The sequence below is a fragment of the Pteropus medius genome, unplaced genomic scaffold, assembly GCF_902729225.1.
Source record: "Pteropus medius unplaced genomic scaffold, Ma_sr-lr_union100, whole genome shotgun sequence".
Classification (NCBI taxonomy): Eukaryota; Metazoa; Chordata; class Mammalia; order Chiroptera; family Pteropodidae; genus Pteropus; species Pteropus medius.
In genome coordinates, this window is record NW_024342471.1 from 2,600,473 (window position 1) to 2,613,916 (window position 13,444).

At 48.2% G+C, this 13,444-nt stretch overlaps 1 protein-coding gene across 1 annotated transcript; it reads left to right on the forward strand.

Moving 5' to 3' along the window:
- Positions 1–13: 13 nt before the first annotated feature.
- Positions 14–12,979, forward strand: RASSF2 (Ras association domain family member 2). The gene is made up of 8 exons (XM_039863785.1): positions 14–268; positions 2,631–2,719; positions 3,761–3,921; positions 4,707–4,808; positions 5,708–5,759; positions 6,478–6,599; positions 7,808–7,905; positions 9,056–12,979. Exons 1-8 carry the CDS (start codon positions 33–35, stop codon positions 9,123–9,125), a joined length of 930 nt encoding a protein of 309 aa, XP_039719719.1. The 5' UTR covers positions 14–32; the 3' UTR covers positions 9,126–12,979.
- Positions 12,980–13,444: the final 465 nt, after the last annotated feature.

Consider the following 13,444-nt stretch of genomic DNA (forward strand, 5'->3'; position numbering starts at 1 on the left):
ACTCACGTGTGTCCAGCTTGGACACATCCAGGATGCTGTCAGTTGTCCCCAAGTGTGGTGCTGGCTTCTGCAGGACTTTTCCTCGGGACTCATTGCACCAATCGCTTTGTGGGCAGGAAGAAGACGAGTTCATCGTGGAGGGGCTGCTGAACATCTCCTGGGGGCTGCGCCGGCCCATTCGTCTGCAGATGCAGGATGACAATGAGCGCATTCGCCCCCCTCCCTCCTCCTCCTCCTGGCACTCTGGCTGTAACTTGGGGGCTCAGGGGTGAGTGAGGAGAGATGGGACTGGGGGTGATTGGGGGTTTCTGGAGCGTCTGTGTTCTCAAGCAGGTAAATGCCACCTCCTTCCGGCCAACCTTGACCCCAGCTCCTGTTCCTACTTCCTTTACTGCCCATCTGCTCTGCTCTGGGATAAAGAGAAAGGGGCAGACGTTGGTGTGATCAGGTCTCCATGCCTGTCACCACAATTTCTGAGTGACAGTCAGAGAGAGGAGTAGAGATGTCAAGTCAGAAGGGCCAGTGCCTGGGTGAGCAGCATGTCCCCCTCATGGAGAATTTCTGAATCTCTCGGGGGTATTGGTAGTGGCCAGCCAGGCCTGGCCTGCAGATATCTGACAGGATGTCAGATGCCCCAGTGTCCTCCTCGCCAGGACCACTTGTTATAGAGGGACCCTGTTCTGGAGACAATTAGTGTCTGAACCTTTTGACCAAAGTACTCCGTGTCTTGGGGGAACCTGGAAAAGGAAAAGGAATGTTGGATCCTGTCTGAGCCAACCAAGAGAGGTCAGCCAGGGGTCCCTTCAGGATGCACTTAGAGCCGGGTGGCGGTGTGATGGTCAGTAGTCTGGGAGACCCCCTCCTCTGAGTGCCCAGTGAAAGATCTGTAGAGACCAAGCCTGTTCCTTCTCTACCTCCACCACCAAATGAATAAGTTGAGTGCATCCAGTAACGTACACCGTCCTTACTGCCTTTCTGGGACTTCAGTTTTTAGGGTCAACTGACTGTGACTAGTCTTGTTCCATCTTGAAACTTGCTGATGCCCATTGCCTTCTGGCCACGGCATGGGTGGAGCATGCCAACCTCTTGGCCAAAACCACAGTGATTTTTTTAATATTTTGAATGAGAACCAAGCCCTGTCGGCCCCATTGAACGTTTTGTTAGACTCCACAATCAAATCTATCTTCTCTAAAGTTGAGAGGAAACTACAACGTGGCCAAGCCCTGGAGCTGATCTGGTTGTTTTCCAAGGGAATTTAAGAAGGAAATTCTTTGCCCATCCCATCAGACGCTGGGATGTCTGGTCACGGTTCTTTGGTTTCATCTAATTTTGCTGGTTTCATACTCTGCTTTGCTTTCAGCATTTGATTTCCAATGGACCAAACCCTTTCCACAGCCCCACCCTGACCCCCAGGCTATGTTACATTCCGTTCCCTCAATGAGATGATTGTTGAAATTCCATTAGACTATGAGGGAGGGGTCTTCCACTGTGCACCCTTGTTTCTTTTCCCTTCCTTGTGGCCGCAATCTGGTCTTGGTTTGTTCTTGAAACCAGCAAATACTGTGAGAGAGTTTTTGGGAATGTAAATAATGTTATCCCAGATGCCTTCTATAATAAAGTGAGTGCCTAGACCACTGTGTTAAGAAGGATGCTGAGCCCAGTTTCTTCTTCAACAAGAAAGAGAGCTTTGGACGAAGGAGTGGGCGCCAAATGTTCACTATTCCTGAGAGGTTCTGACCAATTCTATTCTGGGGTCAGAAGTCCACAGGTTATACTACGATAGGAAGTTCCTTCAGATTTTCAATTTCAATTGTCTTCCCTTAAAACTATCATGCCCTGAACATGAGTCCTATCTCTCCACTGGGTCCCAGGGAGCCCACACCCCTCTCACCATGGGATGGTCCTAATCGTTGAATATGATTCTCCTTCCTGGCTGCATCCTCTGTTGATTTGTGTTATGTTTCTTTGAGCTGCTCCCATTCTCCTTTTTGCTTTGAGGAGTTATTTGCCAGTTATCCCTGGCCAGATTGCAGCTCAGACTGCCTGCTCCTAGCCCTTTCTCCAGCATGGCCGATGAGCACTCAGTCCCTGCAACCCCAAGAACGCTGTCAGCAGCACCCTTTCCAAAGCCACCCTGACCCTTGTGGCAGCCAACCTATTTCCATTCCTTTTAGATACCAGAAACAATTTCTTAGTTATTCCTTCAACAGAAATGGATCTGAACCGGAATCTTGTCCCGAGAAATAAATGGCCATTGTTGAGGATTTCCAAATAAGCTGTAGAAACCATACATGCTTAGAAACTCAGCACAGACAACACATGGATTTTGTTCTTTGCTGTTCTCCATCCTGGGCTTGATGAATTGGGTGCTTGTGTTGCTGCAGCTGCTGGGGACTAGCATCTTCTCCCTTTGGAACTCCCCCTCTTCACCCAGTGCTCAGCCTGGAGCTGGGCCAGCCTCATAGAACTCTCAGAATAGCCCACCCGCCTCTTTCGTTGCTTAATGTGTACTGGTCCCCAGCCTGGCACAAGCGAAGTGCTCCCCTTGCGGGAGGGGGTCGGGGTGAGAGTGGGGGCATCTCTCCGTGGGCATTAAACCACCTTCCCTTTTGTTTGTTTTCTGCCCCCAGCACCATCCTGAAGCCCCTCACCATGCCCAATATTCAGATCACAGAGGTAGATGCCCCGGCGGAGAGTGAGCAGACGTCTAGCCCCACAGGTACACGTGTGATGGGAGGAGTCTCACAGGTCCTTGCGAGGTGGGAGGAGCCTCGGGTCTGGGGTCAACTGTGGAGACGGATGTGATCGATTTTGTAAGCTGTTACTTATTTTTTGAATAAGTAAAACCCACACGGTTTAAGAGTCAAAAAATATTTAAAAAGAATTAAAAGTTTCCCATGTCATCTACCCATTATTGCAGTTCCCGCGCTAGAAACAACCTGAACGCATTCCTCCTGAGATATTCTGTGGAAATACAAGCAAATACATACCCACAAACCCTTATGGTTGGATGTCATTTCTTTTCTTCCCCTTTTATATAGTGGTAGCATTTTACACACCATTGTTTCTATTTATCAATTTGTCTTGAAGATCGTTCCATCTAAGTCGGAAAAGAACTTTGGTGTTCTTCTCGGCACTGCAGTATCCTGCTGCAGGGGAAAATGACCGTTTATTTAATCGCTTTCTGGTGACAGACACTTAGATCATTTCCAGTCTTTTGCTATGACAAACAAGGTTGCAGTCAGTGGCCTTCTAGACATGTCATTGCACACATTTGTCAGAGTTTTTAGGATTCTTTCAAGTGGAATCGCTGAGGCTACGTACATTTGTAATTTTTAAAGATATTGTCAGTTTGCAATATCTTGCAAGTCCTTATATCGTGTTTATCCTGTGCCAGGCACTGTTCCAAGTGCTTTATGTGCATTAACTCATTTAAACCCTCAACAATCTCTTGAGGAGGGTGCAGTTATTATCCCCATTTTATAGATAAGGAAACCGAGACAAAAGAGTTAGCAATATATGGCAATGATGGAGCTGGAATTTGAACTTGGGAGTCTGCCTCTAAATTTTGTGCTCTGAACCTTGTCGCTGTATTGCTTCTCAGTAAATTATGCATGATTTTCCCCTAACAGGAATTACTGATTTTATGAAATATATTTTCGGGGAGGCAGTGGGTGCTATATATAGCATTGGCAACCAAGAGGGGCCTGCCACATGCCGGGTTCAGGCAGGCAGAGCTCATTTCCCCCTCCCCTCTCAGACTCCAGAGGCCTGAAACCCCTGCAGGAAGACACCCCGCAGCTGATGCGCACACGCAGTGATGTCGGAGTGCGTCGTCGTGGCAACGTGAGGACACCCAGTGACCAGCGGCGAATCAGACGCCACCGCTTCTCCATCAATGGCCATTTCTACAACCATAAGGTAGAGGGGACAGGGTGGCAAGGAGTGGGGGGGAAACCCCAAGGTGGGGGCAAGGCCCCTTCCCGGGCGGCCACGACCTCGGGGCTACAGGCACCTGGGAAGCCAAGCATTTACTGTTGGTCTTTAGGTTGTGGGTGGGCTGCAGGCTCTGCTGGTTCTGTGAGGAACAAAGGATCGCAGATCAGGAGACCCCCTAGGTGGTGGGTGAGATGACCCTACAGACACCCCTCATCAGATCCTCTCAGGAAATCTCCGTGTTACCCTCTTCTTGCACCATGTGCCTCCTGGCTGCTGTGTGGTCTGACTTTTCCATGAGCTAAGGGCTGTCCCTGAAGCAGAGCTGTGGTACCCAGGTCAGGGGGCATCTGTGCCCCACCCTCCCACCCCAGTTAGCTGACCCTCCTCCCCTCCTGCTACCTGGTTCAAATCCAGCTCCAGAAATGTGTATCTCTTGGGAGAGTGAGTAGTCAGAGAACTCCCTGTGTGAAAGTCGTGGTAGAGGGGACTTTGCCTATGTTTTGTTTGAAGAGAGGGCCTCCGTTATCTGGTCCTATCCCCCCTCCTCAACCTTGCCACTTGGCAAGCTCAGACCCCTTGAACTCCTGAGCGCTCTTTGTTGACATCAAAGCCTGATGCCTGCCAGGTATTCAGGGGGCTGCCAGGGAGCACAGGTTGAGTGTCATTGTCCCTGTGCCCTTTACCCCAGGTAACAGGGTGGGACTCATGGGCTTTAGACCTTGCCCTTGTTCCCACTCCCATCCTGAGCTGGACCCCTCTGTTGACAGACATCAGTGTTCACACCAGCCTATGGCTCTATCACCAACGTCCGCATCAACAGCACCATGACCACCCCGCAGGTCCTGAAGTTGCTCCTCAACAAATTTAAGGCAAGTTCCCTCTTCTGGCTGGCCTCAGACAAGTGCACGTGTGCCTAAGGGGCCCCACAGGTGCCGAGTTGTAGGCTGTGGGGAGTGTGTGGTGACGGGGGCACTGGGCAGAGTTTGGGTTATTTAGACCCCAGGCATCAACATCACCTGGGAGCTTGTTAGAAAGGCAGGTTCTCAGACTGGCTGAACCTGAAGCTCGGAGGTGAGGCCAGGGAACCTGCTAGATGACGCTTGAAGGGGATTCTGGTGTCGCAGAAGTCTGAGAAGCACCATCCCTCAGGTGCTTTATGGGCCATGGAAAGACCCGGCCTGACAACTCGTGCACAGATTGACTGCTGGAACGCTGTTGGGGAACCTACCTTGGAAATGAACCATCAATAGATGGGCAAAGTATAGTGCATGAGTATTTTTAAAGTCCTGTTACTCTATATGTTTCTCACAGTCACCTTGTTATAAATAAAAAGACCAGGTATTCCGACTTTAATGGAAGCCAGTGTCACCTAGTGGCCCGAGGGCGCAGGTTCTGGGTTCTAATCCCCATCCATCACCTAACCGATTGGATGAATTGGGCAAGTTACTTAACTTCCCTTTTCTTCTGCTTTCTCATCTGTAAAATGAAGATAACAGGATCCTGTTAGAGGGTTGTCATGAGTATTAGATGAGTTTAAGTATTGTAGAAACCGGGCCCGGTCCAATAAGTGTTAGCTCTTACTATCTATTATTATTGATAACGTTACCTGCTGCTCAATTTCCTCATCACTTCTAAGAGCTGCAAAGAAATAGCCCTCCCCTCAAAAGAGCCTAAAATCTATTTAGCTTTACAGTGATAAAGAAGGAATGGCTCAAAGTTAGGGTGTGTAACACATGTTTTCAGCAAGCATCTTTTGCTCCTGATTCAGATCGAAAATTCGGCGGAGGAGTTTGCTTTGTACGTGGTCCATACCAGCGGTGGTAAGTCTGAAGAACACAGTGTGCTTTAAAAGTTATAATTAACTCAAAATAGCAAGTTAAAAAAAAACACCCTCTGCCTCATTCACTTGTTGTTTGGGGTTAGAAACCTTCGATTGCTGTTTGCCTCCAAGGCTGGTGCACTCGCTGGATGAGTCCACTGGGGAATGCCATGTGTGGTCCGTAACAAACCCCGAAACCTAACTGCCTATTAAAAAGGGAACTGGATTTTTGATTTTCTCAAGATACCTATAAAACCAATTCCTCCACTGCAGCATCTTCCAAAGAGTTTGAGGCATAGTAGTATTGTTGAGGGGAGAAGGGAGCGAATGGTTGCTTTGAACACCTGTTGAATTGTTCATGGCAAATCAGTCTCCTGACTTGTATGGCTGCATCTCCTAAGGCAGCGGTTCCCAACCTTTTTTGGCACCAGGGACCGGTGCTCTTATAATAATCTAATGCCTGATGATCTGAGATGGAGCTGAGGCGGTGATGCTAGCGCTGGGGAATGGCTGCAAATACAAATGAAGCTTCGCTCGCTTGTCCGCTGCTCTCTTGCTCCTGTGCAGCCCAGTTCCTAACAGGCCATGGATCAGTACAGGAGTTGGGGACCCCTGTCTTAAGGTGCCTGGTCCACAGGGGCCCCTGAGCTGACCACTACTCACAGTGACAAAGGCCTTAGGCCGAACTCAGGGGTGCTCTGGGCTGTGTGTGCTTTCAGAGAAACAGAAGCTGAAGAACACCGATTACCCGCTGATTGCGCGAATCCTCCAGGGCCCATGTGAGCAGGTCTCCAAAGTGTTCCTTATGGAGAAGGACCAAGTGGAGGAAGTCACCTATGATGTGAGTCCCCTTTCGGTCCAAAGGTCTGTCCTCAGGAGGATGGGGGTTTGGTTGGGTTACCTGCAGCTGAGGTATAGCTTGACTTTTTGGGCAAGGGCCATGCCCCATTTTGCTGCCCTTCTTAATACAAGGTTTTGTGGAAGCGGTAACGGCCATGGAGCCAGGAGAATGAACGCGGCGGCTAGGTTGAGGATGCGCCCTGTGGGAGTTGTTGGAGGAATGTTCAAGCACAAAGCGATTTCCGTAGAAGGAATAAATGTCTTAAGCCTTTTTCAGGTATTGCAAGAAGGCCAAGAAGTTTCTGCAAACTCTCTCTTAGCAACTTGAAGAAGTTAGCAATGATTTTATCTCTGTAGTAAGAAATATCCTCAAATTTTAGCTGCTTACAACAGCGAGTATCTACTTTCTCACTCAGGATTCTGCAGGCTGGTAGCAGCAGTTCCGCTTTAGGCTACATTGCAAGTCTCATTCAGAGGCCCACGCTCAAGGGGCAGTGGCTACCTTGGGTATGTTTCTCATGGTAGATGGCTGGAGTGCAAGAAATGAGGCCAAACCATGTAAGCTCATTTGAAGCCTCTATTCAGATTTGCCATATGTCATGTCTATACACATTCCATTGGCCAAAGCAAGTCACATAGCCAAGCCCAACATGGAAAGGGTGAAGAAATATACTTCCCTCATGGCAAAGAGTGAGTGGATAGAATAGGATGGAGATTCTGGTGGGGGAGGAGGAGCAGTTGTTTAACTTCAGCTCACCTGGGAGCCACCCCACCCCCACAGCCTCTCAGGATCAAGTTCACATTTGGAGACCTGAGACATAGTCATCATTCCGAGCCATGGTTCCTGAAATTCTTTTGAGGGAGACCAGAGAGATGTGTTAAATATCATGGGTTCAGGTCTTTCTCTGCATCACGGAATCAGGAGAAGGTGCTGTTCCATGTTTGCCATCGCCTCATCATGGAGTGGATACATAAGATGAAAAACGAGAAGTTATGAGATATGTGTCAGGTGAAGGAAGCAGTCTTCATCGCAGAGTCTTTAGCAGCCTTGAGAAGAATGAGGCTTGCCTCCTGCCTTTAAGGAAATCCTGGGTTAATGCAGAAATAGATTTCCCAGTGCTTTGTGCTTTACATGAGAGAGATGCCAAAAGGCATTGGAATAATTCTGGGAGGGGAGCATGCACCCCAGACTTACTTCTTCCCTCCCAGGTGGCCCAGTATATAAAGTTCGAGATGCCTGTCCTTAAAAGCTTCATTCAGAAGCTCCAAGAAGAAGAAGATCGAGAAGTAAAGAAGCTGATGCGCAAGTAAGCGTGGCCCTGCTGGCTGGTTGGGTTTTTCCTGGGGCCGCAGTGAGAGGGCTGTCTGTTCAGGCGCCTTGCAAGGACCGAGCTGCTGCATGAGCCTGGGCCTTATGGACCTTCTTCAGGGCGCTTCCCACTGGTGAATCCAGATCTCAAATGGGGAGTGGAACTTCAGTGTCTTGGTCTCTCTGCTTCTCTCATCAGCCTCTAATTTTGATGTGAGACACAAGAATGTTCTGGAGCTTTCAGGAAGGTTGTCTTAGTAGCATGTGGCCTGAGCAACCAACCTCTGGAGTCCTCTCCTCACACCGTGCCTCCCTTTTTAACATTTCTCTTGTGGAAGTTGCATTTGGGTTGAAAAGCCCAGTAAAAATTATCTTTGGGGGGGAGGATTTTATGATTTTTTTTTTTTGCCATGTTTAGTCATAAAGCAGACTGTGTTTATGGACATGGTAGAACAATTGATTGATTTTTGCCACTAGAGACGAGAGTCAACATCATATTTGCTGTATCGATGATAACTAGTGTGATAGCTGTTAATGTTTATTAAACACTTGCGTGCAGTGCAAAGCCTCAAACATAAGTAGTGTCCCCTTTAGCCCCACACAAGGGTGCCCACTCCAGCATTTGCATTGCCATAGTTCAGAGAAGAGATGGGGATACTGCATTCACCAACAAGCTATGTACCCCCATGCCTAGTAGTTGCTATGGCCTCTTCTGCAAAATGCAGGTACTGATATGAGGCTGAACCACATGAAGTTGCCATTGTGTAGGCCTCCCAAAATGGTGAAATGTGGTAACTTCGTATGGTCCAGCCGAGGCGAGGATTATATGCTGCTGTGCATACAAAGTACTGTACACAGTGCCTTGGGCATAGTAAGCGCTCAGTTAATGGGACCCTTATTATTGTTCCTTTTGTCATTTCACCGTCTCATCCTTCTTTACCAGGCTTTCTAACTATAGTAAAATAACCTAGTTTGGAGTTAGCCTCTTCAGTCCCTCTCATCCTGCAGCAAAGTAGCTAAAGAGTAGGCCAGTGACAGAAGCAAAGAGACAGGACAGTCAGCCCACGCTGTGACCCGAGTTGGGAAGTAGGATCAAGAAGAGGTGTGTGTCGCTTTCTGCTCCCCACTGCAGCTGTTTCTGTCTCCAGGTACACTGTGCTCCGGCTGATGATTCGGCAGAGGCTGGAGGAGATAGCCGAGACCCCAGAAACAATCTGAGCCACAAGAAAGAGGGGATCCAGATACTGCAATAGCTGCCGTTGACATAAGAAGGCCTGCAGGATACTGGGTGCCCTCCTTCCACAGAAACATTTAAATGCAGACCTCTCTGGCTCCCGAGAAGCCAGCAGACAGCTCCCCATCCTCGGACCCCCGAGCTTCTCCTTTCATTCACAAGGACTTTTGATTTTTGTTGTAAGGAGGACCCAAAATGTGTGTGCGCGCACATGCACGCAAAGTGCACCCATGTGCGCGCACATGATACGTGTCTACGTGCCTATAGCTGATATTCACATGCATTTCATTCCAGTCAACCAGCACAAGTGTCATGAGGCTGGAAGATGTGCTTCTCGTGGGCAGGAGAATCAGAGGAGTCACCAATCAGGGGTTTTATGCTGAAAAAAAATTTCTCTCCTCAAGTGCTGGGGAGCAGCCACACACATCTCCCCAGCTTAGAAGGGGAAGGGGACTCTGCAAGCTCACCATTTGGGGTATTTATATGTTAGTAGAAACCCTCCCTCTATGCCAAGAAGGATCTGTGAACGTGAGAACCCTGGAGACTAACAAAATAACAGCCCTGTGCACTTGGAGCAGGTCTGATGGAAAGAGAGAGACCATCAGTGGGGTAGATGCAATAAGCCCACTAGTTTTTACACTGGAAACTTCAATTTTGAAGAACAAAGATGTATGTGATGATCTGTGTGGATGCCTGTGGAGAATGGATTCCGCCTCCATTATCTCCTCCATAGCCACCTCTAGGAGATAGGAGTAGAGCCTGATGCTTCTCTCAGAATGCGAGCTGCTGACCCCAACTCTTCGGTGCCTCCTTGAGTTGAAGGAATGATCTTATGAAACAGGCCTCCCTGGTTTGCATGTGGCGCCAACTGGCTAGTGTGACTTAGGCCTGGGCTTATCCAGGAAGTGTCCCTCCTTGGGGGAATGTAGAGGTCCTTGCAGACATGACAGGTGCCTGTGAGCCTGGCTCATTTTCGCACTATCGAGGGGTCTTCTGCACTTGAAGCTGCACTTCTGTGTCATTTAAGTCAAGACTTTATTCTTTCCAAGGCTGGATTCTTGCACCTTGCCCTTGCTTCGTGCATGGAGATGAACTCCAAAAATGAGGACTCATCTTGCTCTTGACCGAGTGTGGGCTTCAAGGAAGCTCTTCGAGCTGCCGGGGGAAGGTGCAGATGGAGGATGGAGCTTTTCTTTCAGCTTCTCTGAGCAACTACCTGGGTGATCTTCAAAGCAGACCATAATGGGAGGAAAAGGGCTGGGATGTTCTGTCCCCTGGGGCCCCCATCGGGGTCGCCAAACAACTGGGTGACAGGTTTGAAGAGGGACAGACAGATACTTGAGCAGGGTGCCTGGCTCTGGAGATCAAGCAAAGCAAGGCCAGGACTCCTGACAGCACGCGTCTCCGAGCCTTGTTGGGGTCGGGCCCCATCTCTTCACCTCCTCTCTAAGAGTAGTTTGGAGAGATGGCCAGTTGGGGAAAGGAGAACCACTGATTGGTGCCTGCAAGGAAGGCGGAGCTTTGCAGCAGAGCCGTTCCTTCCCGAGGCATCTTGCTCCCTTCCTGCCCTGGTGGCCTCCATGGCCTCTGTAGATGGCTCACAGCTGTGGTCTTATTGTTGACTTTCAAAAAGATGGCATGTTGCCACTTGGCATTTTTCCAGCGGTCTCTTAGCAGGCAAGCCTACCTCTGTGGGGACAGCACCAGGTGCCCAGTGGGGTTTTGACTGGAAACCTGGAGGGGCTTAGTCTCAACCATGCACCTCGGTGGGCTTTGTAAAATGCACAGAATTGGCAAAAAAAAGAAAGATGGAAGGAAGGCTTCCTTTGTTACCGATGAGAAAGCAGTTTTGAGAATGCAAACATACTTCCTGAGTTTCTCATTTGAGAAAATGAGTTGGAAAACTTCTCTTCCAGTTATTTTTATTTTGAATGTTTAAAACTTTTCCTGGCCCTGATAATTCTCCCTGGAGGGCCAGGGGGAAGAATTTCCACCAAGCAAATACTAACCACTAACTCTTATGGGACAGCTACTTGTGGTTTATGAAAGTTCCCTTTAATTTGCACTAGCACAACGATCATGTTAAATGTAGAAATCTTGTAAAATGTCAGGTTTGCCAGATCACTTTCTGAGAAAGTGATAACATAGATTTGGCTCTTTAAAGATGGGGGTTGGGGTGGAAGTGAGGGGAAATTATATCTTACACAATATATTCCATTTAATGCAGGCCACACTTTTCCATTTTGGCCCACCCTGTTTAGAGACATGTCTCACATTCTAATCAGGAATTTTGGAAAGATTCTTTGAAACACCAGCAGCCGAAACAGACACCTCCACGATGTGGAGCCAGATTTTCTCACTGGTATCACATGGCCCTGCAGCTTTGAACTCTTGGACTGATTTGTGTGGGTTTTTGTAATTGTGTGCAATGAACCTGAAATCGTGTGAAGAACAAAAGGCCAATTTATAGGGTTTTTTTCCCCTAATTTGTGAAAAGCAATATAGCCTCATCTGCTTTCTTTTGCCAGGGGCTTATGTTACAAGGTGATCGAATGAAGAAAAACCCGAGTCCATCTGGCTGGGGAGAGGGTCCGTTCCCCCAGGTGATGGTGGAATTAAGCACAAGGTCACGTTCTCTGATCACATCAGTGGGAAGGTGATGAGTTAAAAGGAGGGTGGTGGTAAGGAGGCTGGGGTTACCTTGGGAGGGACGGAAAAGCACAAGGGACGGGCTTGGCTGTGCATACTGGTGAGGAGTGTACACCTGAGTTTCCAGACTAGAGGGACTTCGAAACCAGAAGTCGAGGTTGAGGTGAGAGGATCTCGGATTAGCCACCCACTCACGTAAAAAATGCTGAGACCTGAGATTGAGAATTTTGGTCTGAGTCTTCAAGAAGAAATATCTTCACCCTTCTCTCCCTCCTACTGGAAAGAAAACTATATTCCCGGTTGGAAATCTCCAGATAAAGACATTTTATCATCAGTGTAGATAAGATTTTGGCAATAATGACCAAAGTAGAAGAAGAAAAAAAAAAAGAAACCTGTGCTCCAATGCAAAAACATCTTAGCAAGAATTCTTTTCTGTGGAGTTAGGTGGTTATTTCAGTGTCAGGAGAGTGGAATGGGCCACAGAAGGGCAAGAAGCTCTCAAGAAAAGAGAAACTTTTTAAAGCCAGAGTTATTTCAAAGCTCTGTAGCACTAAGAACATAGTGTCATAAATGCATCTCCAAGAGAGAAATTTCTATATGAATAAGGGAATTTCAGAGTCTCATAGTGACCAAACCATGAAGTGGGGCCTGAGATAGGATACACGGGAGATCCCTTCAAGTACCCCTGGTGCTGCATTTTTGAGCCTCTACTTACATTGTTTTACACAAAGCCTTGCTTGAGTCAGATGTGGTGGGAGATGGTCTCCTAGCGAGGTAGAAATAAAAATAAATGTGGATCCTTTCAGATGTGATTGAAAGTAATTACAAGATGAGGACCAGCTGGGAAGGGAAAGCCCCCTCCCCCCGCCCCCTGCCCCACCGCCACCTGCAGGTCACACACCTGTTTCCCAGGTTGATGGTTTCTGGTGTGTTTTTGCTCGTGTTTCTTAAGGGTTTCCCCACTTGTTTTAGCTTTGTGAAGTATTCCTTTCTTAATCATAATTTGCCTTTTAGCAATGGTACATAACCTGGTTCCATGTTTGGTTCTGAACTTATAAACTGATATGTTTAGGTATTTTAACCTAATCTGACAAGGCCTCAGTAGGGAGCCGTGAATTTCTGTAACATTTTGATATGTTTTAATGCACCCGACTTAGATCTTTGTTGAATAAAGCACTTTTCAAGAGAAGTGCCCCGCGGATGGGTCTCTGTGTGTCCACTGGGTGAGAAGCCTCCGCGTTCGGAAGGTTGGGGATAAGAACGTGAAGGTGCACCCAGGAGAAAAGTCGATTTCCTTTCCCCAGAGTTTATGGTTTGAATGGGCTCAGACTTGGCTGTAATATCCCAAATAAGAAGTGAAATGAGAATGTCTCTGTGTGAGTCTTGAGTTAAGGACCTGGTAGAGACGGGAGTCACGGTGGAAAGAACTGCAGACAACCTTTCAGGGAGGTAGGTTTTTGTCCTGACTCTACTGGCTTTTTGGGACCAATTCACTCAACCTTTTTCTAGGACTTGGTTTTCTTGTCTATTAAATGGCCAAGCCACCCTGTGGGGTGTGGGGACCTGGGCTTGCCTCTGTGGGAGGCAGCACCCCAGGAGTCACCAAGTGTAAGACCTCAGACTAGGGCCCACATTCCACTCTCTGATTAATTTT